Genomic DNA, 21,321 nt, shown 5'->3' with positions numbered 1-21,321 from the left:
ATTAAATAGCAGTGCAGATATTAGCCAGAAGGTGGCACAAGAACAGCGCCGTATGAAGCTCCATAAGAAAAACATGTCAAAGACTGGGTTTCTGCAGGCCAATGTGACATAGCTCCCCCCAAAAAAATAATAATAATGTGTGCTTGAAGCCTGGTACATAATGCATAAATAGTTAGTGCATTACACTGTGCAGCCACACTTGGACAGGTCCAGAGCTCCAAGATTATAACATTTATTGCCATTCTACAAGAGACTACAAGAGACTTCCATTAGGCAAGACTACGTACCTACGCCAGATGCAACATGGGCTGCTTTCCAATGGTAACAAAACAAGCATGTTTACCTTTTGCACTGTACTAATGCACTGGCTCTGTTGAGTGCTAATCACCCCAAGCATATTTCAAGAGTTCAAAGCTCTTTTGGCACGCATGTTCTCAATCTTCTGTTCACCTGACAACCGTTGATGCCGCCAGAACCTACAGGTAGCTCAAGCTCTCCCACGTGTGGTCCCATGAAGGAAATGTATTTTTCAAAATGCCTTTCTTTATTGTCACCAACGAAGGGCAGTTGCCTACGGGCTCAGTTGCTGATAGACCTGGCATGGGGAAGAGAACCGAAGCTCTCTTCCAAGCCACTGACAGTGAGCTCTCTCTCATAGCCGCCCTTCTCCCCCTGTTTTTGTGGGTGAGGATCTGTAGCACTCCCTCCTCATACTCTCCTCCCCTTCCTTTTTCCTTTTCGGAAGGCCTGTCACCAAGGCCTACACTCCTCCTCGTGTCCGACTCTTCGTGATCCCCATGGACCAGAGCATGCCAGGCACTCCTGTCTTCCACTGCCTCCCGCAGCTTGGTCAGACTCATGTTGGTAGCTTCGAGAACACTGTCCAGCCATCTCGTCCTCTGTCGTCCCCTTCTCCTTGTGCCCAGGGAGTCTTCTCTTCTTATGAGGTGACCAGAATACAGTGTTACCTCGGGTTGAGTACCCAATCTGTTCTGGGGTGCCATTCACACCCCGAAAAGTACTCAACCCGAGCGGTGTTTTAGCGCATGCGCGAAGCGCTGATAGAGTGCTTCTGTGCACGTGTGAAGTGCATAGAACGCTTCTGCACATGTGCGCACGGCAGAACCCGGAAGTAAACACTTCCGGGTCTACCGAGTACGCAACCCGAGGTATGACTGTATTGGAGCCTCAGCTTCAGGATCTGTCCTTCCAGTGAGCACTCAGGGCTGATTTCCTTAAGAATGGAGAGGTTTGATCTTCTTGCAGTCTATGGAACTCTCAAGAGTCTCCTCCAGCACCATAATTCAAAAGCATAATCTGTTCATGAGCATCTGAGGGAGATGGGGGTCATTCAGACGATGGCAAATAGGCATTAGGGCATGGTGGTTGTATGAAAAAGAGGGAAGTGAGATGATTTCAGCAGGCGTAGCTTGCACAACACTCCCTCTTCTACACAACGATTAAAGGCGCAGGAACCCTGTCCTCTTTTGCATCTTTTTCATTCAGGCAAAGGGAACAGGGGGCATATTTTGTATGGATTTCAGACTTATTGGAAGTTCCTTCAGGGTTTAACAATCCACTACATTTTGAGATGCTGGAAGGATGGAAAGAAGGATGGTTGGATTTTTGTTGTTGTTGTTGTTAGCTTCCTTGAACAATCTTTGGGGAGGAAGTGTAATTGAAATATTCAAATAAATAAATAAAAGTATGTGTTATGAGATCAGAATTTTGGCCCTACAAACCTGTCAGGGAGTCATGGAATTTGTGGTTTAAGCATGCCTCTCAAGGTGTTCTGGGTGCTAAATGCACACTCAGTGGTGACAGGAAATGAGGGATGTGTGAAACATAGGCTACAATTCTATACCCAACAAAACTCAATGGGACTTGCTTCTTAGTAGACATATATTCAGTTGATCTGTCAGGGGGAAACACACTTCTGTCTGCTCCAAGAAATTGTGATTGGAGACTGGAGAATGATGGTGTGACAAGACTCTTGGTTGAAAAATAAAATAAGCTGCCAATTCCTAAGCATGTTTATGTGCAAGTTGCTCCATCAAATTCAACATTTCAAAGAAAATGTGTTTAGGATGCGAGCATATATGTGAAATATAACATTATTATTTTTTTCCAGAAATCCAACATGTGGGAACAGCTGCCACCCGCCATCCCCCCCAAATAGCCTCTGGCTCTTCTGACCTCCTAATTCCAAGTTTCAGTTGTAAAAATCACAGCCGCTACCAATTGCACACAATATGCGTTGGAGAAAGGAGACAGAAAAAGGAAAGAGATTCTGCTAGCACAGTTCAAGGCCTCTCTCCAAACCAAGGATGAGAAAGGGGAGGGGGATGAAAAGATGGAGCAAAGGGAGGAAATCCTGATTCTGAGCAAAACTCTTTTCTGTCCCCCCCCTCCGCCATGTATATAAATTCTCTTAAATAAAGAAACACTGAGCATCATTGCCCTCAAGGCCCAATATGATGACAGTGGCATACCCTCCAACATTCCTCCGATGAAAATAGGGACATCCTATTCCATCATCATCATCATTTTATGATTTATACCCTGCCCATCTGACTGGGTTGCTCCAGCCACTTTGGGTGGCTTCCAACATATATAAAAACATGATAAAGCATTAAACATTTTAAAGAAACTTCCCTCTAGGGCTGCCTTCACGTGGCTCAGGGGTCGCATAACTCCATACCCTCCAACAATTCTCTGATGAAAATAGGGACATCCTAAGGAAAAGCAGGACATTTGGGGACCAAATCAGAAACCAGGATGGCTTCTGTAAATCCAGGACTGTCCCTGAAAAATAGGGACACTTGGAGGGTGTGCAGTGGAAGTAAGGCCCCACCTCCTTCTCCCTCCTACCAGCTGGGAAAGGATGGGGACTGATGTCTCATGGAGGTCAGAGAGTCCCACTGCTCTTTCCCCAAGCCAGGAGAAGGGTTCTGGAAGAGTCCAGAACTGACTCCCACTGGCCTCTGAGAGGTTTGTAAAGCAGCAGACTTGGAGAACGGCAGAATGGAAAATTCTGCATTTATGGAGTGTTGCCTGAAAGGATTTTGCCGCAGTTGCACTAGATCAAAAGCTTAGAAACAGCCACAGAGCAGCATTTTCAAAAAACCATTGAGATGACAACAGGGAAAACAAAACACTGGAGGGGAATAGCTTGAGAAAAGCATCACCTGGATTTTAATAAATAAGTGAACAATGGTGTCAGTGCTGGAGAAAGCAGCCTTGTGAGGAAGCACCTTCGGTGATGATACCCAACATGATGGATGGGGAACACGGTGGAACCACCTACCCTTAACATCTTTTGTCTGAGTTCCAGATGAAAAGATGGGGGGAAGCTGCAAAACTCTTGCCCATTCCTTGTCATTCTAGGAGCAGTTCCCTGAGATTGCTTCTCAGCTGTTAGCAGTCAGGGAACGATTTATTGACTTCATGTCCGGTAACGCAGATAACTTGTGTCTGTGCACCGAAATGTGAAGCAATGCAACCCAAACCCTTGGAATCTTCCTGTTTAAGAGCCATGGTCGATGGGATGTTATTACCACTGCAAATATCAGCTGTGAGGGGATCCAGATTCATAGCTGTCAAGTTTTCCCTTTTCTCACAGGAAGCCTATTCAGCATAAGGGAATTTCCCTTCTTTTAAAAAAGGAGAACTTGACAGCTATGCAAATTGGTAGCCACGTGGGGGCAAAGGGTTAAACCCTGTCCCCTCAGCACCATGCCCTAAGTCTAGATCTGTGGGCCCCATTTACTTAAAACTACCGACACAATTTGTAGTTGAATAATATCACATCAGTTTTTTTGTTTTGTTTTGTTTTTGCTCTAGTTGTGGTGTACATGATTCTCCCCCTCCCCATTTCATCCTCACAACAACCCTGTGAGGTAGGATAGGCTGAGGAACTGTGACTGGCCCAAGTTCACCCTGTGTGTTTCATGGCTAAAACTGGTCTCCCAGGTGCTTGACCAATACTCTAACCACTACACCACATCAACTCCCTCAGCTCCGAGTCCTGTCTTTCCCTGGGGCTCTTCTGGTGTCACCGTTTTGCCACTCAGTCAGTGCAGCATGAGACTCTCAATTCCAGGGTTGTGGGTTCGAGCCCCACGTTGGGTGAAAGATTCCTGCATTGCAGGGGGTTGGACTTGATGACCCTTGTGGTCCCTTCTGACCCTAATTCTACGATTCTAAGACTCAGCAACAAGCAGAAGAACACATGAGCAGACTCAGGAGTGTATTTTACTTAATTGTTTTTATGTTTTATTGTGGTTCTGTTGGTGTCAGCCACTTATGGCCTACTTGAAATGAGGCTGCACTTTAAATTTTAATACTGTATTTTAATCTATATTTTAATTAATTGTTTTTATGTTTTATTGTGGTTCTGTTGGTGTCAGCTGCCCTGAGCCTGGTTTTTGACTGGGGAGGGCGGGGTATAAATAAAAATTTATTATTATTATTATTATTATTATTATCAGCAGGGGCCACTATGCGGCAGCAGAGAGGACCCTGCCTTGGCAGTTAAGATTGCAGTGAGCTGCTGGGAAGCTGTTTCTATAGAAACGAAGCATCTTTGTTGGTTTCCCATGCTGCTTTCATCTCTTGCAAGAAACTCCTCTTTGGGCCTGGAAAGTTGATTCAAGGAGTCGTGGATACAGATAAGACTAGCATTATACCAGATTATATGTTACTTTCTATCTGGGAAGAGCAGAGCAGGAAAGGGCTAAGACTTACCAGTACTCCCCTCTCATGTCATGTTCAAAAATGACTGGAATATTAGATAAGATTTCAAGGAAGAGAAAACAGATTTGGGGGGTGGAATAGTGGACAGCTCAATAGTAGAGTATTTGAAAAATGGAAAAGGGCTAAAAGTGATGTTCAAAGGGAAAGGATATTAATCATTACTGTGGTGATCAATGCAATTTCTAGGTTATCATCTGGTTGACGTATCAGTTCCCTTTTACGCCCATCAGTGATTATTTTATACAAAGGATTATTTTACTTGCTGTTGTATCCTGATGGACATTTCAATAAACATTTTTAACAGTAACTGGAGAGGGGCAGGGGAAGTAGCACCTGCGGGGTTTTTAAAAGCTTTGCTACCTAATGATCCAAAGTTTTCTGTATCTGATTCGAGTTTCAAAGTAATGTGGCTGGGTGTGACTTGGCTCAGCAGTTTGCATTTTTTCACTGTGCAATTGAAAGACTCGCTCACCCCAGTGATATTTCAAAGTAAAACTGCGGCGAGAGGACATGCTGCTATTCTTTCTTTTGATGCTGATGCTTTGCATTCTTTTATGGGAAAATGAGTTGGTGGAAATATAGGAAGGGAAAGTAGACTCACGCAGCTAAGCTTTTCTGAAATTTCCTTTCACACTCTGGATGCAGATTATTTAATGCAATTGGCCCACCAAAATCCTTTGTGTTACATGTTTAAAAATATATAGCTTGGAGCCAGTTGTGCGTAGAATCACTGACATCTGCCTACACAAAGGGAAAATATGTTGAAAGTGCTTTATTCTGCAGCTTGATGAGCTTGTATTAAAGAAGACAAAAAGCGAAGGCACCAACAGGCAGAAAATATCAAGAAAACATTGCTATTACCTACACATCGTGTCATGACTGAATGAAAATACTTGCCTCCTCTATCATTTTTACTCACCCTGATTGTAAAATCTGTACGTGGGAAAGGGTTTGGTCAGATTCTTCTAACCTTGGTTCTTGCCTGGGCATTGGAAAAGCTGTCTATACAAAATAGGAAAGCTGTTTATGTGGAGGCTACCAATGGCTCAGAGTGGAGACAGGTAACAGAACCATAGACTCATAGAGCTGAAAGGATCCCCAAGGGCCATCTAATTCAATCTCAGGAATCACAGCTAAAGAATCATTGACACGTGGCTGTTTGACCTTTGTTTAAAAATCTCCACTGAAGGAGAGTCCACCACCTTCTGATATGGTCCATGCCACAGTCAAACAGCTCTTACTGTCAGAAAGCTTAATAATAATAGTAAACAAAAAGTTATTCCTAATGTTTAATCAGAATCTCCTTTCTTGTCATTTGAATCCATAGTGGGAGACATGCACTGTGAAACCGTTATCAACTATGAACCTTGTGGCAACTGGGGCTGTCTGCTTGGTAACTGTTAACATGTTTATTTGCAATGTTATCTTATTCCTGTTTCCTCAGGAAAGTGAGCATAGGATTAGAGCTTTAATGTGCAATTTATTTTTCTAGCGAAAGCCTCAACACTGGAGATTTATGTAAATTTCTCAACAGTTAGAGGGAACTTGAGATAGAAGATTGTTCCCTGCTGAGGGTTTGAACATCACTCCAACTTCAAAATAATTCTCATTGTTAAGAGGAGAGTTGTTACTAGCTCACAATCATCACAGCGAGCTTCATAGGCACACCCGGCTTGTTAAAACCTTTGCCAAGCTTAGCAGAATACTGAAGTTTGTTTAAGGTTGTCAGAGTAACTATGGATTTTGTGTGGTATCAAGTAAGGCTGTGCACATGCTATCCCTTTAAAGCACATTCAAAACGCATTATTTCCCTCAAATAATTCTGGGCACTGCAGTTTGTGAAGGGCTGCTGGGAACTGTAACTCTGTGAGACCTAAACTCCAGTGCCCAGAATTCTTTGAAGGATAGAATGTGTTTTGAATATCCTTTAAAGGGATAGGTATATACACAGCCATCGCCCTCATGAGTAAATGCACTGAAATCAGTCTGATTAAGTTTAACATGCCCACCAAATACAGCGGGTCAGTTTTGAGAAAATCAGCCACTACATCGGAATCTGCCTCATACCAAAACAACCAATTGGCCCATCTTGGTCAGTATTGTGACTGACTGACAACAGCTCTCTGAGGTTTTCAGACAGGGATATTTCCCAACCCTACCTAGGGATGCAGGTATTCCCCCCCCCCCAGTGCATGTGTTCACAAGGGCCCACATCTCAATGGTAGATCATGAGCTTTGCATGCAAAGGGTTCCTGTTAACACCAAGGATGCAGGTTCGATTCCCCTATGGAACAGCTGCATATTCCAGTGGGTTGGACTAGACCAGGCATAGGCAACCTTGGCTCTCCAGATGTTTTGGAACTACAACTCCCATGATCCCTGACCACTGGCCCTGTTAGCTAGGGATCATGGGAGTTGTAGTTCGAAAACATCTGGAGAGCCAAGGTTGCCTATGCCTGGACTAGACTGATCCTTCCAACTCTACAATTCTACAATCCTTGCATCTCCAGGTAGGTCTGGCAAAGAACTCCGTGTGACATCCTTGGAGACCCACCTGGACAATATCTTGTCCAGAATTTAGCTCCCCCAGTGGCCAACCAGAGGCCTTTTGGGATTCTAGGAGGAAGATATGAACTCAACAGTAACTCCTTCACCAACTGAGCTGCTGAAGAGACAGACGAGAAGGAAAAGAATTATAATAGTTAGGCTGGGGGGGGGGGAGGATGAGAATAAACCAAGAAAAATCTCCAGTTCATGGCACAGAGCACCTGAGGCCTTCAGATACAGTAAATATGTAACACAAACACAGAAGCCAAACCTGAGCATTGTCTTAATCTGCTTCGTTCCCCTTCCCTGTGACAACCCTATTAAAAATATTGCCGGCAATGTTCATAACATAAACAAAAGAAAGGGACGATACCTGTCAACCATCCTAATTACACATCCGTTTTTTGTTCCCAGCCCCACGCCCCACGCCTGCTGCTATGTCTCACTTATTCATGTAAATTTTGTCTTTCAAAGCAACTGTGGGCGAATTATGAAAAGAGAAAGTGGCTTCCCCCCTGTTCTAATTAAAGAAGCAGTGCTTCATTCGTGCAAAGTTCCTCTTTGCCTTTCAGTTGGGGTCTTTTGAGCCAGTTGGGAGATGTAAAATAATAATATTGAGCTGGGAGAAGAGAGAAAGGGACGTTGTCTGTCTGTCACATACCAGTTAAATTATTGCCTGTTTATTTATCCTGAGTCGTCAATGGCCATGGTGCTTTAGGACAACATAAGCAAAAAGGCAGGCCCCTGTGGTGATACACTTAAAATCTAACTTTTGACAGATATCTTGGAAAGGGAAGAATGGGAATGTGGAAAGTTGCCTTATATTGAGTCAGACCACTAGTCCATCTAGCTCAGTACTTGACTACACCAGTGCAGGGAAGGAAGGAATCATATAATTGGAAAGCAGCATGAGGGTCCTCTAGTCCAATCCCTGCAATGCAGGAATCCTTTGTCCAATATGGGACTCGAATCCACAACCCTGAGATAAAGAGTTCCATGCTCTACAGAGGAAAAGTTTACTTCCTCGGAGGGGAGGGGACCAGTAAAAAGTGTGGAAGGAAATTAGAAAGTAAGATAAAAGGTTAATATTTAACCTATCTTTTATTTATTGCATGTATAAAAGGTAAAGGAACCCCTGACCATTAGGTCCAGTCGCGGACGAACCTGGGATTGCGGCGTTCATCTCGCTTTACTGGCCGAGGGAGCTGGCATACAGCTTCCAGCTCATGTGGCCAGCATGACTAAGCCGCTTCTGGCGAACCAGAGCAGCACACGGAAATGCCGTGTACCTCCCCGCCAGAGCAGTACCTATTGATCTAATTGCACTTTGACGTGCTTTCGAACTGCTAGGTGGGCAGGAGCTGGGACCAAGGAACAGGAGCTCACCCCGTTGCGGGGATTCGAACCGCCAACCTTCTGATCAGCAAGTCCTAGGCTCAGTGGTTTAACCCACAGTGACACCCGCATCCCTATTGCATGTATATCGCACCATTTCTCCAAAGAGTTCAATGGTTATTATCCCCCTCCTCTTTCAATCTCCACAGCAACACTTTCCATGAGGTTGGTTAGGCTTGGCTGGCCCAAGGTCACCCAGTGAGCTTCATGGCTGAGTAGGAATATGAATCCTGATCTACCTGGTCCTAGTCTGACACTCTAACCACTACACAACACAGCCTTTCATAACAGCAACAGCAGCAACAGCAGCAAAAGCTAAGAAGGTGAAGGAGAGGAAAGCTGTTACAGGAGGAAGAAGTGAATGCAAAAGGAACTAGGAGGAGGGAGGAAAGAAACTGGTGGTTTGGGGGTAGGAATAAGGTACATGTTGGTTGTGAAGGGAGTAACAGGGAATTCAGGGAATGGGTAAAAATATTTTGAGAGGCATGTGGGGGTGAGAAGGGCAAAATATAAAAGCCAAAGTCATCTCCACCGAGATGCTCTGGATCAGTAAATTCTGCCCAAAATGAGAAGGCACAATAGCTCTGGAGGGAATATTTATACTTACCTTGAGGAAAGCTGAGCTAAACTGCTGTAGCAATGAATATAGCAATTTCCAAGGACGGATTAAGAAAGCAGAAAAATTGGAGGCATCTGAGAATGGTAGATGTCTAAAATGATCTTATGCATACGGTAAATTCAGAAACGACAAAGTAGATTCCACTGTTTATATTAAAATGCTTCCATATAGCAGGTTTAGGATCATGATATTATTATTATTATTATTATTATTATTATTATTATTATTATTATAACTACCAGACTTTTAGAAGACATCTGAAGGCAGCCCTGTTTAGGGAGGCTTTTAATGTTTAATAGATTACTGTGTTTAATGTTTAATAGATTACCAGATGGGCGGGGTATAAATAATTATTTATTTATTTATTTATTTATTTATTTATTTATTTATTTCAGCTTATACACTGCCCTATACCCAGAGGTCTCAGGGCAGTTTGGAACAAGACCACAACATCAGGGCCAGCCCTAAGGCAAGGCTGGGTGGCACAATGCGCCAGGGTGCCGCGCCGCCGGAGGGAGCGCGCGCTGCTGTGCCTGCCAGACAGCCGCGCTAGGAAACGGGGGGGGGGGACGCCGGAGGGATCTTCGCACCACAGTGCCACGGCACCAGATATGCTTAAGACAGCCCTGCACAACATACATAATCAAACCAAAAGCAGTAACATAATAACCTTCCCCCCAAAAGCCACATTCTAAAAGGGTAAGGTAAAGGTAAAGGGACCCCTGACCATTAGGTCCAGTCGTGACCGACTCTAGGGTTGCACGCTCATCTCGCATTATTGGCTGAGGGAGCCGGCGTATAGCTTCCAGGTCATGTGGCCAGCATGACAAAGCCGTTTCTGGCAAACCAGAGCAGCACATGGAAACGCCGTTTACCTTCCCGCTGTAGCGGTTCCTATTTATCTACTTGCATTTTGACGTGCTTTCAAACTGCTAGGTTGGCAGGAGCTGGGACCAAGCAACGGGAGCTCACCCCGTCACAGGGATTCGAACCGCCGACCTTCTGATCAGCAAGCCCTAGGCTCAGTGGTTTAACCACAGCACCACCTGGGTCCCTCTAAAAGGGTGTTGGATGTCAATTAGATCAACCAAAGGCCTGGTTAAAAAGGAACATTTTTGCCTGGCGCCTAAAGGTGTATAATGAAGACGCCATGCAAACTGCCTTGGGGAGAGCATTCCATAGACAGGGAGCCACTGCAGATATTCCTGTATTTTTCTGTCTATAAGACGCCCCCACGTATAACATGCCCCCTATTTTGGGGAACTCAGATTTAAGAAAATGGGGGGGGGGGAGATGACCCCGTGTATAAGACACCACCTAATTTTTGACAATATTTTAAAGAGGGAAAACCTAGTCTTATACATGGGAAAATACGGTAATTGATATTAATTGGCTTAAGTCTAAAACAACATAACTAAATAGGCTGGTGTGTTCTTACTATGTTAAAGATCACACTCAGTTCTTGTTGGGAGGCGTATCAATGCATGGCATGTGGCTTAATGCTGAAAATGCAAAATGTACCTGACTTTAATACAGAAACAATCATTGGACAATGGACCTTTTAATGAACCTGGTGTGAGTTTCTAGTATTGAAAAGTGAAGCCAATCAAGTCTGTGATACTCTCAAGTTTCACTGTGAACATTCTGCTCAGCTCAACAGTTTATACTGCATTTTTAAATAACCGAGAAACAGGATGTTGGAAAGCGTTCTATAGCAAATGGTCTGGGTTCTGTCCTATGTATACACAGAAGTCAGGTTTTGCAAAAGGGGAGAGAACTTTTTAAAAAAATTAGCTGAATTTTAGAGCAGGAGATTGACAATTACATTCCCAGATAAATATACAAGTAAAATTATTGCACATGGTTTTAGAGAGAGCCTTGGATGTGGACAGGAAGGAATATTTTATTGCAGATAGGTTTAGGAAGAGTCTTGGATTTAGACATGATGGGATCTTTTATTCATAGGTGCATATTTTGTGCCACTGGAAATGTGTTGTTTTATTATTGCTCTTTCACTACGTGATATAAACTCTGCACAAACAACTCACCTCAAATTCTGCAAGTGCCAGGTTGGACTTCGATAATAATACTCTCAAGATGGCATTTCAATGGACAAGTGGATAGGTAATAAATCTAATGATCACCACCATCATCAGTAAGTAAAGTCCTAAAATAGCCCCATTGCTTTACAGCTAATAATTTATATAGCACTTTTCATTGCTTTATAGTTTCACTCTTCACATCAGCTAAGCTAAAGGTCCTTGCCCCAAAGAGCTTACAGCTCCAAAACATATGGCACTGAGAGGACAGAGGGAAGAGTGGGGTTTCTTTTTTGCCCACCCCTCACTACACTTCACATCCAAGGCATACCTGACATGCTTTCAGTCCACTTAATGCTTGTAATGACATGTATTGCTGTCCATCCAAAGTTAAGTCTGCAATAATAGACTACTTGAGACATGTCCAAATGGAAACTTCCCAGACCGCAGTCTGCTTGTTTGGCACTTCCTTTCGGCACTTGCCTGCTAATGGGTGTGAGTGGTGATGCTAATGCACATGGAGTATTTTAACAGTGAGATTTAACTAGGTGTATAATGGATGTAAAATCAAATACCAGCTAGAAGCATTTTCACATGTGAGGCTTAAGCAGATTTGTGCTCAGATCAGATCTATGATGATAAACCCTACATTGGTTAGAGGTTTCGTTTTTGTTTTTAATTTCCAGTGGCCTAGCCATGTTAGGTCACTTCCAGATGATTTGTTTGGTGAGCATTCATCCGAGTTTGTTCTCACAAGGTTTGCAGGAAAGTTAGAGAACATTGGCTAAGCGCACATTAACCTGTTTGTAGTACAAAAATGTAGTACTTCTCAATATGGAATCATTTGTGCTAGTGTGCAGTATGCTGCTTTCAATCTAGATCGGGATTCTAGATCCTGCCATCCAAAAGGATGGGTTTGGTTCATGGGCGTAGCAAGGGGTGGTGTAAGGGGAAGCAGCTCCCCTCCCTAAATCAAGTAAATAAATAGAAATACTTAACTAACTGACCAATTGCATCACAGATATCACAGTTTTGCCCCCTAAAATAAGCTGCCCATGGTTTGGTAACTTGATGCACATTTGAAAACCCTCCCCTTGATTAGGCTATGAATACCTTTTCCTCCATGCACATGAGTGGAGAATACAGTGGCTGAATTGTTTTGTAATTATTTTAAGGATCATTTGTTGATTATTCTATAATATGACTTAGGTTGTGGTTGTGATGTTCTAATTATGTTATTGTTATTTATTGTTTGTAAGCCGGTTTGTGACTTGAGTGGGTGAAAAGCGGCATAGAAATATAATAAATGAAATGAATGAAATGACTAGATTTCTTGGTATATATGCACCTACAACTTCATTGGGCAAGTGACGATACACTCCCCCTCCCGTTGCCAGGTCCATTTACATCTGTCTTCAAGTGGACACCCTGCAGGATAACGCAGAGTCAATCTCCAATCGTCTTTTAGCTTCAGAACGAAACCAGTTTCTTCAGAAGCACTTTTCAGAGGCAAAAAATATGCAAAAGATCTAAACTGTGTGTGGACTAGGTACAAAAAAACAAGTACACCGTCTCCATTGATTTTAATAAAATATAATGTGTACACAGCCATTTGCAATTGTTTGTCAAGCAAAATGATACATCCCAGTGTATTTTTCAGTCATTTTCCTTATTGCAAAAAGCTCTCATTTTGGTGGAGAGCTAAATCAACTTTAATGGCACAACCTGCATTTGCTATATGTGAATCCTACCCAAAAAGAGCAACGGTCTGCAAGGGACCTTTGGTTGTTTTTGCTGCCACAGACTTAGGACGCTTCCAGACAGAGGGGGCAAGGGTGTCTGGTGCAAAAAAGTCTGCATGCACAGTGGAGCTGCGCGCTATTTACCGAGAGAGCCTTCTGGGGAAAAAGAGCCCCCATTCCCAGGAACTTGTCTTCTGAGAGGCGCACACCTGTTGGCGCGCTCCTCTCCCGGCCACGGCAGGTAACCTGGAACCTGTCCTCGCGCCCACACGCCGAGCCTCCGGGCTGGATGAAATTACGCGCCTCTCGCCCTCATGCATAAAACATGGCGCGGGAGGAGGGGGAGGCGGCGGGCGACCGCGCGGAGCCCAGCAGAGCCGCCTGTCCCGCGTCGCCGGGCTTCCCCAGAGCCGCTGCCGCTGTTGTTGTTGCTGCTGCTGGTGGTGGGCCACACGCCCCACCGGCCAGAGAGGAAACTGGGTGTCCTCGCTTCCCGCTGGGGCCGGGCCCGCGTCCCCTCGGCGCGTGGATTTACGCAGCGCTTCGCGCGCCGCTTCGGCCACCACCGCCGCCGCTTCGAGCTGCAGCCTCTCGTGACCATGGAGCTCCCTCCGCGGTTGAATTGCCGCTGCCTGCTGAGGAACCGGCCTTGGAGGCGCAGGACCAAGCGCGGGCCTTTCAGGAGTAAGTCGTGCGCCTGCGAGGCGAGCGCTTTGGGTTTGGCCCCAAAGAAAGAACGTGCGCCCAATTTCTCCTTCTTCATCTGCTGCCTTCCCTCCCTCTGCCTCCCTCTGCACCAGAGACCTGTAAACCACTGTTATCTTCTTCAGTGGGTTTGCTCCAGGAAAGATCACCTTCCTTCCTTCCTTCCTTCCTTCCTTTATTTGTTTATTTATTTATTTATTTAAAAATAGCTAGGCCTACTACATCTTAGATTTTGCTTAAAATTTCTGTACAGTACTGGAAAGTCAATGGCGTGAATGAAATTTTCCAATTCCTTACAGTTTTTGGGTTATAGCTGGGTTGGTAGCGCATGAGACTCTTAATCCCACGGTCATGGGTTCAAGTCCCATGTGGGGTGAAATATTTGAACCCAATGATCCTTGGGGTCCCTTTGAACTATTCTGTGATTCTGCGAAAGGGGAATGAAAATTAGAGAAATGTTATTTACATGCATAATGCACTTTTTAAAGCAATTCTTTTAAAAAAGCAATGTGGGATAAAGTCGCTTGTGACTGGGCCCCTTCTGGGATTAGGGGCCCTGAAACCTCAACTTCATTAGTTTCATAGCAGATCCGTCCTGATCAACTCCCATTATTGACTGCCTTTTTGTCTGCACAATGGAATTTAATTCCATTAGCTAACTTGATGAAGTGGCTCAGCTTCTTTACAGCATGGAAGAACATGCTGAGTAGTCACACAATTAATTGAATATCTATTAATTAAATGCCCATTCCCTGCCCTCACTAACTTTACAAGGAAGACAACCGAATCAGGGAAACATTTTCAGATGATTTCATTGTGCTCAAGTAGTCTAAACCGATGAATGATTAGCAGGGCACATTGAAGCAGCTGCCGGAGGTGGCAGAACCTCACTGGAGCAGTGCCGCTGCCTGCCACCCCATCTGGCTCCAGAGAAGCAAGGAGAAGGGGCAGCAGCAGGTTCTGGCAAGCTCTCATGAAATCTTGCTGCTGCTACCACTTCTCCTTATGAGTGCCACCTGAACCTGGAAGCCATGCAAAAAAACTAAGCCACACGACCCCACCTACACCTTTCCCTTTCACCTTAGGCAGTGAAACAGGTCGGGCTGCCCCTGATTATTGGACTGTTAGGCTGTAACTCTACTAAATAAGTTGCTGCATTCGTGCTTTTGCAAGCCTTGTGTGATATTTTAAAGACTACTTGGGATTCTCCAGCAGAGTGTTCTTCTGCTTGTCAAGAACTTGTCCAGGTTGAGGTTCCACAGCACGGAACCCATTTAAAAGCCGTGCACCCAAAACAGAGGTGAGCAGTAAAGGGTTATTAGAGCCCATGTACCTGAGTGTGGAGCTTACAGAGAAAGCTATGTTGAGGTGTATGGCATTTAATGTGCTTAGAAAGTCCCTGCCATCAAATGCATCCATCCATCCATCCATAATGCTGAGGTAACACAGATAATCCTTACACAGTTCAGACTTCAACTGGGACACAAGCGCAAGGAAAGGGGCATATGACAACTAGCTGACTACAGCTGTAGTGTGCAAGTTAAATCACATGTACAAACACAAATATATACTACATATTATTAAGGAATCAAGCATGGAAACATGTACCCATTTTGCAGATAGGGGGCTCTGAGGCCAATAATTTATATTCCCAAGGAAACAAGCCACCACCTTAGTCCTATGGAGAATTAGGTTTGGCTAACTCTGCATAGAATTTAATTGCAACCCTCATATCATACAGACCCCTGAATTTTTGTGGTCAAATAAAAAAGTTTGGGGAGGACTGTAGCTCGTTGACAGAGCATCTGTTTTACATGCAGATAGGGCTGAGAGATACTCTTGCCTGAAACCCTGGAGAGTCAGTGTTATCAATACTGAGCTAAATGGACCATTGGTCTCACTCCATATAAGGCAGTTTCTTATACAGCAAGCATCCCCAAACTTCGGCCCTCCAGATGTTTTGGGCTACAATTCCCATCATCCCTGATCACTGGTCCTGTTAGCTAGGGATCATGGGAGTTGTAGGCCAAAACATCTGGAGGGCTGCAGTTTGGGGATGCCTGCTATACAGTATTCCTATCGAAAGTAGGAGGAAATGGAAACCTGTGGTTCTTGCTTGGATCATAGCAAGGCTGATTCATGGTGTGGCATGCTTACTCAGAAGTAAGCCCCTTGGTGTTCCTCTGGCTTACTCCTAATGCTTGCAGTGCAGAGCCAGTGTGGTGTAGTGGTTAAGAGCGGTAGACTCGTAATCTGGGGAACCGGGTTCGTGTCTCCACTCCTCCACATGCAGCTGCTGGGTGACCTTGGGCTAGTCACACTTCTCTGAATTCTCTCAGCCCCACCCACCTCACAGGGTGTTTGTTGTGGGGGAGGAGGGGAAAGGAGATTGTTAGCCATTTTTGAGACTCCTTCGGGTAGTGATAAAGCGGAATATCAAATCCAAACTCTTATTCTTCTTCTTCTCTTTTCCCACCAAACCCACTGCCCAAGCCTGCTGATGGCATTTGCAGTTTCCATCAAAAAGCAAAATAAAGTAGCAACAGCGCTGCTACACCTCACCAAAAGGTGAAGACCTCTATGCTTTTAGCACTGCACAGATACTTAATTTTAGTGGAGTTTTCTTTTTATCTTTGCTAACAGAATGTATTTCCAGGCCTGGTGCAAATGTCACATCACTACTGACCTCTTAAACCAGGGCTCCTCCCCTCCCCCCCCCCACATCCTTCACTAGGGAAAACTAATACAATTAGCTTCAAATTCAGTTTGCTAACCAAGTTTAGCAGCAGTGTAAAACATGCCACACCATGGTTGATGCTGGCAAGAGATGAGAAGGTGCTGGAAGATGCATGCTTCCTTATTTTCTTATTTCTTGTTTCCTTACAAAATAGGAAATAAGAAGCTGTGAAGTAGAAGAGGAAACTGTGGCCCTTCAGATGTTGCTGGACTCTAAATTCCATCAGCCGCAACCCTTATGGACAACTGTATGGGGAGGTGATAGGAGTTGTAGTCCAACAACACCTGCAGGGCAACAGGTTCCACAGTCCAACTTTAGACAGAAGGGGGTTCTGCATCAGGCCCACTTTTATCAGTGGGTACCGGCAATACACAGGTGGCCTGTGCTGGTCCGATGCAGATCACTGCTTATCCAAATGGATAAATATGTATGTGCAGCCAGCTATCCTTCTCTTAGGACTGCTGAGAGAATGGCTGGTGGCATAAAATTCTCATGCATGCATAGAGGTGATGGGGAGGTTGTGAAGGGTGACTGGATCAAGCCTCAAGGCATGGCAAAAGCGCTGTGAAATGTATTACCAAGTTGGGTAGGGATGAGCCGAAAATGAGTGACCCACATCCCAGTGAAGTCAGTAGCAGCACTCCAGCATAAAACTATTATTCAAGGCACAATCCCCCCCTCCCTTTGCCTTAACTTGATGAAGATACACAGGTTCTTCAAACTCTTTAGACAGGCAGCTATGTGCATGTTTAATAAATGGCTAACCTGTCATTCTTCCTGCCCCTCTGGCAAGGGGACAGTGAGTAAGTTAGGCTGTAGTTAAGTTTTTATATATCAAAGGATGGCTACTTTAGATAAGTTTGTATGCCGCATGACAGTCTTAAACCCTGATGAAGAGAACAAGACAAATGCTTTTTTTTTGTTGATATTTTCTTTAATATTGGAACAAGATTTGTGGAAGGGACATCAGCACCTTTGATTTGAGAAGCTAGTTAATGCACACAACTGTAAATGAGGCAGTAGCTGATGGGCAAAAGCAGGTTATTTGCCATGACAGCCTGGCTTAAGCCTGAGGCAATCGTTTGAGTTGATACTGTGAAATATACAATAATTGCAAGGACCAGCATTAACCTACTTATCCACGGTTAAATGTGATGCTGAAAAGACTTTGGGGTCTTGCAAACCTTGAGATGTAAGGGCAATGAGGTGGGTGGATGGGTGTGGATTGGCTGCTTTATAAAGAAAGCCTCAATTGTTTGGAACCGCAGCGCCGGCTGCAATATCATTGATTTCCAAACATGTAACCCAGAAACGTCAGGCAAACCTGTAATAGAAGACTTCTAAGAAGAATGCAAATGTGCTTTGTGTTCCATGTAATTGCTTGTTTTTCTTGTGTTCTTGTGACAAATGTAGGCTGGGGAGGGACCACAGCACATGCTTTGAATGCAGTTAAGTTGCAGGTTCAGTCCCTGGTGCCTCCAGCTGAAAAGGTCAGGTATCAGTTGATGGGGAAAGGTCCAAGTCTGAAAGTTTGAAGAATCTGGTGCCAAGCAGAGCAGACAGTAAAAACCTGGCCTGGTATTAAGCATCTCTCCCTATGTGCCCTTTTAAACTTATTTTAATATAGAAGCTACTTAGGAACTGGATGGACCAAACCCACAGATGAACTCTTCAACCATCATATTCCACCTGCATTGTCATGAGCCCTGTGGGGATGGTCAGATGCCAAGGAGGAAAGGGAGGAGCTTGGAGAATTGCAGCCAGAGGACCCAGGGGGTGTTCCTAGCATGATGGAGGAGCTGAAATTGGGCTTCAAGGGGTGTCTGATCCACCCCATCTCCAATGCCAGCAGTGGCAACATGAGCAAACCTTGCATGGCCGCTCAAAGCAGTGCCCATTTGATTGCCCAGTCCCAGGACTCAATATACTTGCTGTCTGCCCCCTACTTTAAAATGAAGCTGCAGGGGGCATGTTGCTTGTTGGATCAATGTATTTGCTAGTGCTGAGGCATGTATTCTTGCCTGTTGTGTGCCTGCTGAACCTTGTAACCTGTACTATGCCTTATGCACCAATCTGATTTGAGCATTATCACCTTTAGCAGAACTCGAGCTGGGAGTTGCAAATTTTCATATTGCAGTGAGAGCCTGGACAGGCACAGCTTTTGTTATTGATGAAGTAGATCCTTTAGGCCTATATGAGTTGTCATCAGCTTCTAAAATAATGCACATTGACTGTTCGTTGTTGTTCAGGCTCTCCCCTTTTAACTACCGGTATTTCCAAATAAACAAAACAGAGACATTAAAATTGGCCTGTATATAATCTTCCTTTGCCCCATCAAGCCAAATGCAGCCCATTAGCAATGTATGACAAGTCACAGTGGACTTTCTGCCTAGGGCTATGAAATGGCAGGCCAAATTACATGGCTGGATGGACTGTGGTCAGTTTGGCGAGTCACAATTTCTGTTGGGCTCCTTTTAAAGTGTGCATTTGACTTTGCAGATTCTGCCATTATCATTCTCTTTTTCCCTAGAAGCATTCCTTCCTCTGACAAGGCTGCTCACATTGCATTCAGCCTCCTTTGAATAGGCTTTGTTACTTTAGATTTTCTTGAACCCAAAGTAGTGCATAGGGTGGTTGCTATGACAACACAGACTAACAGCTTTTACCACCCTTTGGGGAGCTAACAGGATGAATATGCTGTGTGTAGCTAAAGGGAAACTCATTGACAAGAATAGCACCTCAATAAGAGCTTCTTATATATTCCTGCAACATTGTGTTGGTTTCCCTGAAGTGATACTGTATTTAGTATGCAATATGGGGAGAACATGGTGTGTAGCTAAATGTTGCAACGCACCTAAATTATCTGTCATTTCCTTTTTGAGTCTTACTACAAGTTTCACTTTCCTCATGTACAGTACTTGCATTTTGTTCCCCAGTGAAATGACTGGAAAGCCAGCTAGCCTTCCTGCTTTCTTGTTCTTCTCTTCCAAATTGCCTTTACTTTGTTTCCACTCACACAACTCCCCAGCTACAGTTGTGAATGAAGATATACAAATACCTTCCAAACAAATCATCCCATTCTGCTTTTAGGCTATAGTGTTGCAGCAGTAAGGCAGGGAGGGTGGGTAGTGGTGTGGAAAGATTCCATTATTTAAAATAAACTGGAAAGTATGGGCAGTATTCAACTACCACGCCCCATCCGTTCAGGAATTTCCGCTTGTGCAACAAAACTTTTCTGGGTCTCCTTCTGCACACCTTCCCTATAGGGTTGAGGGAACCCCCAGATCAGGTTTAGGGGAAGGCGAGAGAAAGGACGGCTCATTGCACAAGCAGAAATCCTTGTGTGCTGATGGAACAGTCGAATAGTGCTACATTGGATAGAACCTTCTGCAAGGCTTTGATTGTGCTAGAATACTTGTCCATCTCTTTTAGGAGACATACGGTACTACCTCTGCTCTCTCTTGCAGCCTCAATGGGCTGGGGAAGGAGAGCCAGCTGTAATGGGGTCCAAATGCAGATCTATGGCAACTGTATGGCCTTAAAGTACTAGGGAAAGTGCTGTGCTTTCCCCAGCTCTTTCAAGTCTGAGGAGGTGCCTGAATAAACTTATGTGCTAGTACAGAGCCACCACAAGTCTTTTAACAGGACAGAGATAGCATTGTTTGCTCTGTTAAAGATGCTTATACCAGGAGGTGGACAGGAAGAGTTTGCCTCTGTTGGTTCTGCCACATGTTTTGTGACTTCCAGTATCCCTGATCATGGTATCCTGCTGGAATGGCTCGTGGATCACCATGCTTTATTTATTTACTTCATATATATGTTAGAGATATGTTAATCCATGATTTGTTGCAACCATGGTTTGCTTTACAAACCGTGAATTATCTGACAGATGAGCAAGCATGACTTGTTTATTCAAAGCTTGATTTGTTTTCACAATCCTCTTTCTGTATGTCTATGTAGATTGATAGGTGCCTGTTGTGGAGTGGACAAACAAACCATGGTTAAGCAAAGCTGTTGGGCTCAGACATACTGCCAAATCACGGTTAAAGCAAGTCATGTTTCATAAGCCAGCAACAAACCACATCATAGTTTGTTGGTATTGTTATTCTGGTGGGCTGGATTTTCACATTCAAACAAACCATAGTTAGTCTGAAGAATCCATAGCTTAGCGTTATGTGCAAAATCAGACCACAGTCTAAGCTGGCATCATGCAGCTTCCTATGCTAGAAAAAAACAGGTTTTTTTCTTTTTTTTCTTGTTTTCTTTTATGAATTCATTAGAATTGTAGGATTTTATACAGATTGTGGTACACAGCAGAGACATGATGACTGAAATGCTCTTCTAACACAATCAAAGTTAATGTACCAGAGAACCAAATAGAACATTAAATGTCAGTATCCGACAAAAAGAAAATTAACCTGAGATATAATATTATTTGAAGTTGGGTCTAGGGGGCTTAAATTAGTGAATGGCTCAGTTGCAGATGAGGTTGAGTGAAACTGTAGAGGAACCATCTGTAGTGATAAATTTTGGCATTTAAAATTCAGATAATCATTCTTCGTTTTAAATCACTTCTATTATGTTTTATCATGTTACACATAACATAAGCTCAGTTTTATAAATGGTACAGGAAATATCATTATGATATATTTTTACAGCATTTGCATGTCACAGGCAGCCTCTGTGCTATATTCAGATCATATAGAATTCAGATCACTAAAGAATCTTAATTATGGAGAGCTGCTGGGTTTACACAGCTGTCACTTAAATTCTAGGTCGGTG

The 21,321-nt window shown here is 44.0% G+C and overlaps 1 protein-coding gene across 2 annotated transcripts in view; it reads left to right on the top strand.

Moving 5' to 3' along the window:
* Nucleotides 1-13,343: 13,343 nt before the first annotated feature.
* Nucleotides 13,344-21,321, top strand: part of RIPOR2 (RHO family interacting cell polarization regulator 2) — a 102,851-nt gene continuing 94,873 nt past the window's right edge. Inside the window, exon 1 of one of the 2 annotated variants that reach the window (XM_060277937.2) lies at nucleotides 13,344-13,781. In XM_060277937.2, the coding sequence (XP_060133920.2) occupies nucleotides 13,412-13,781 (370 nt within the window). In that variant the 5' untranslated portion in view covers nucleotides 13,344-13,411. The remainder of the gene's footprint in view (nucleotides 13,782-21,321) is intronic. The other variant, XM_088676240.1, reaches the window with a different exon arrangement.

The sequence above is a fragment of the Zootoca vivipara genome, chromosome 8 (genome assembly GCF_965207765.1).
Source record: "Zootoca vivipara chromosome 8, rZooViv2.hap1.1, whole genome shotgun sequence".
NCBI lineage: Eukaryota > Metazoa > Chordata > Lepidosauria > Squamata > Lacertidae > Zootoca > Zootoca vivipara.
Note: the sequence above shows the minus strand (reverse complement) of the source record. Positions and strands in the feature narration are given on the sequence as shown.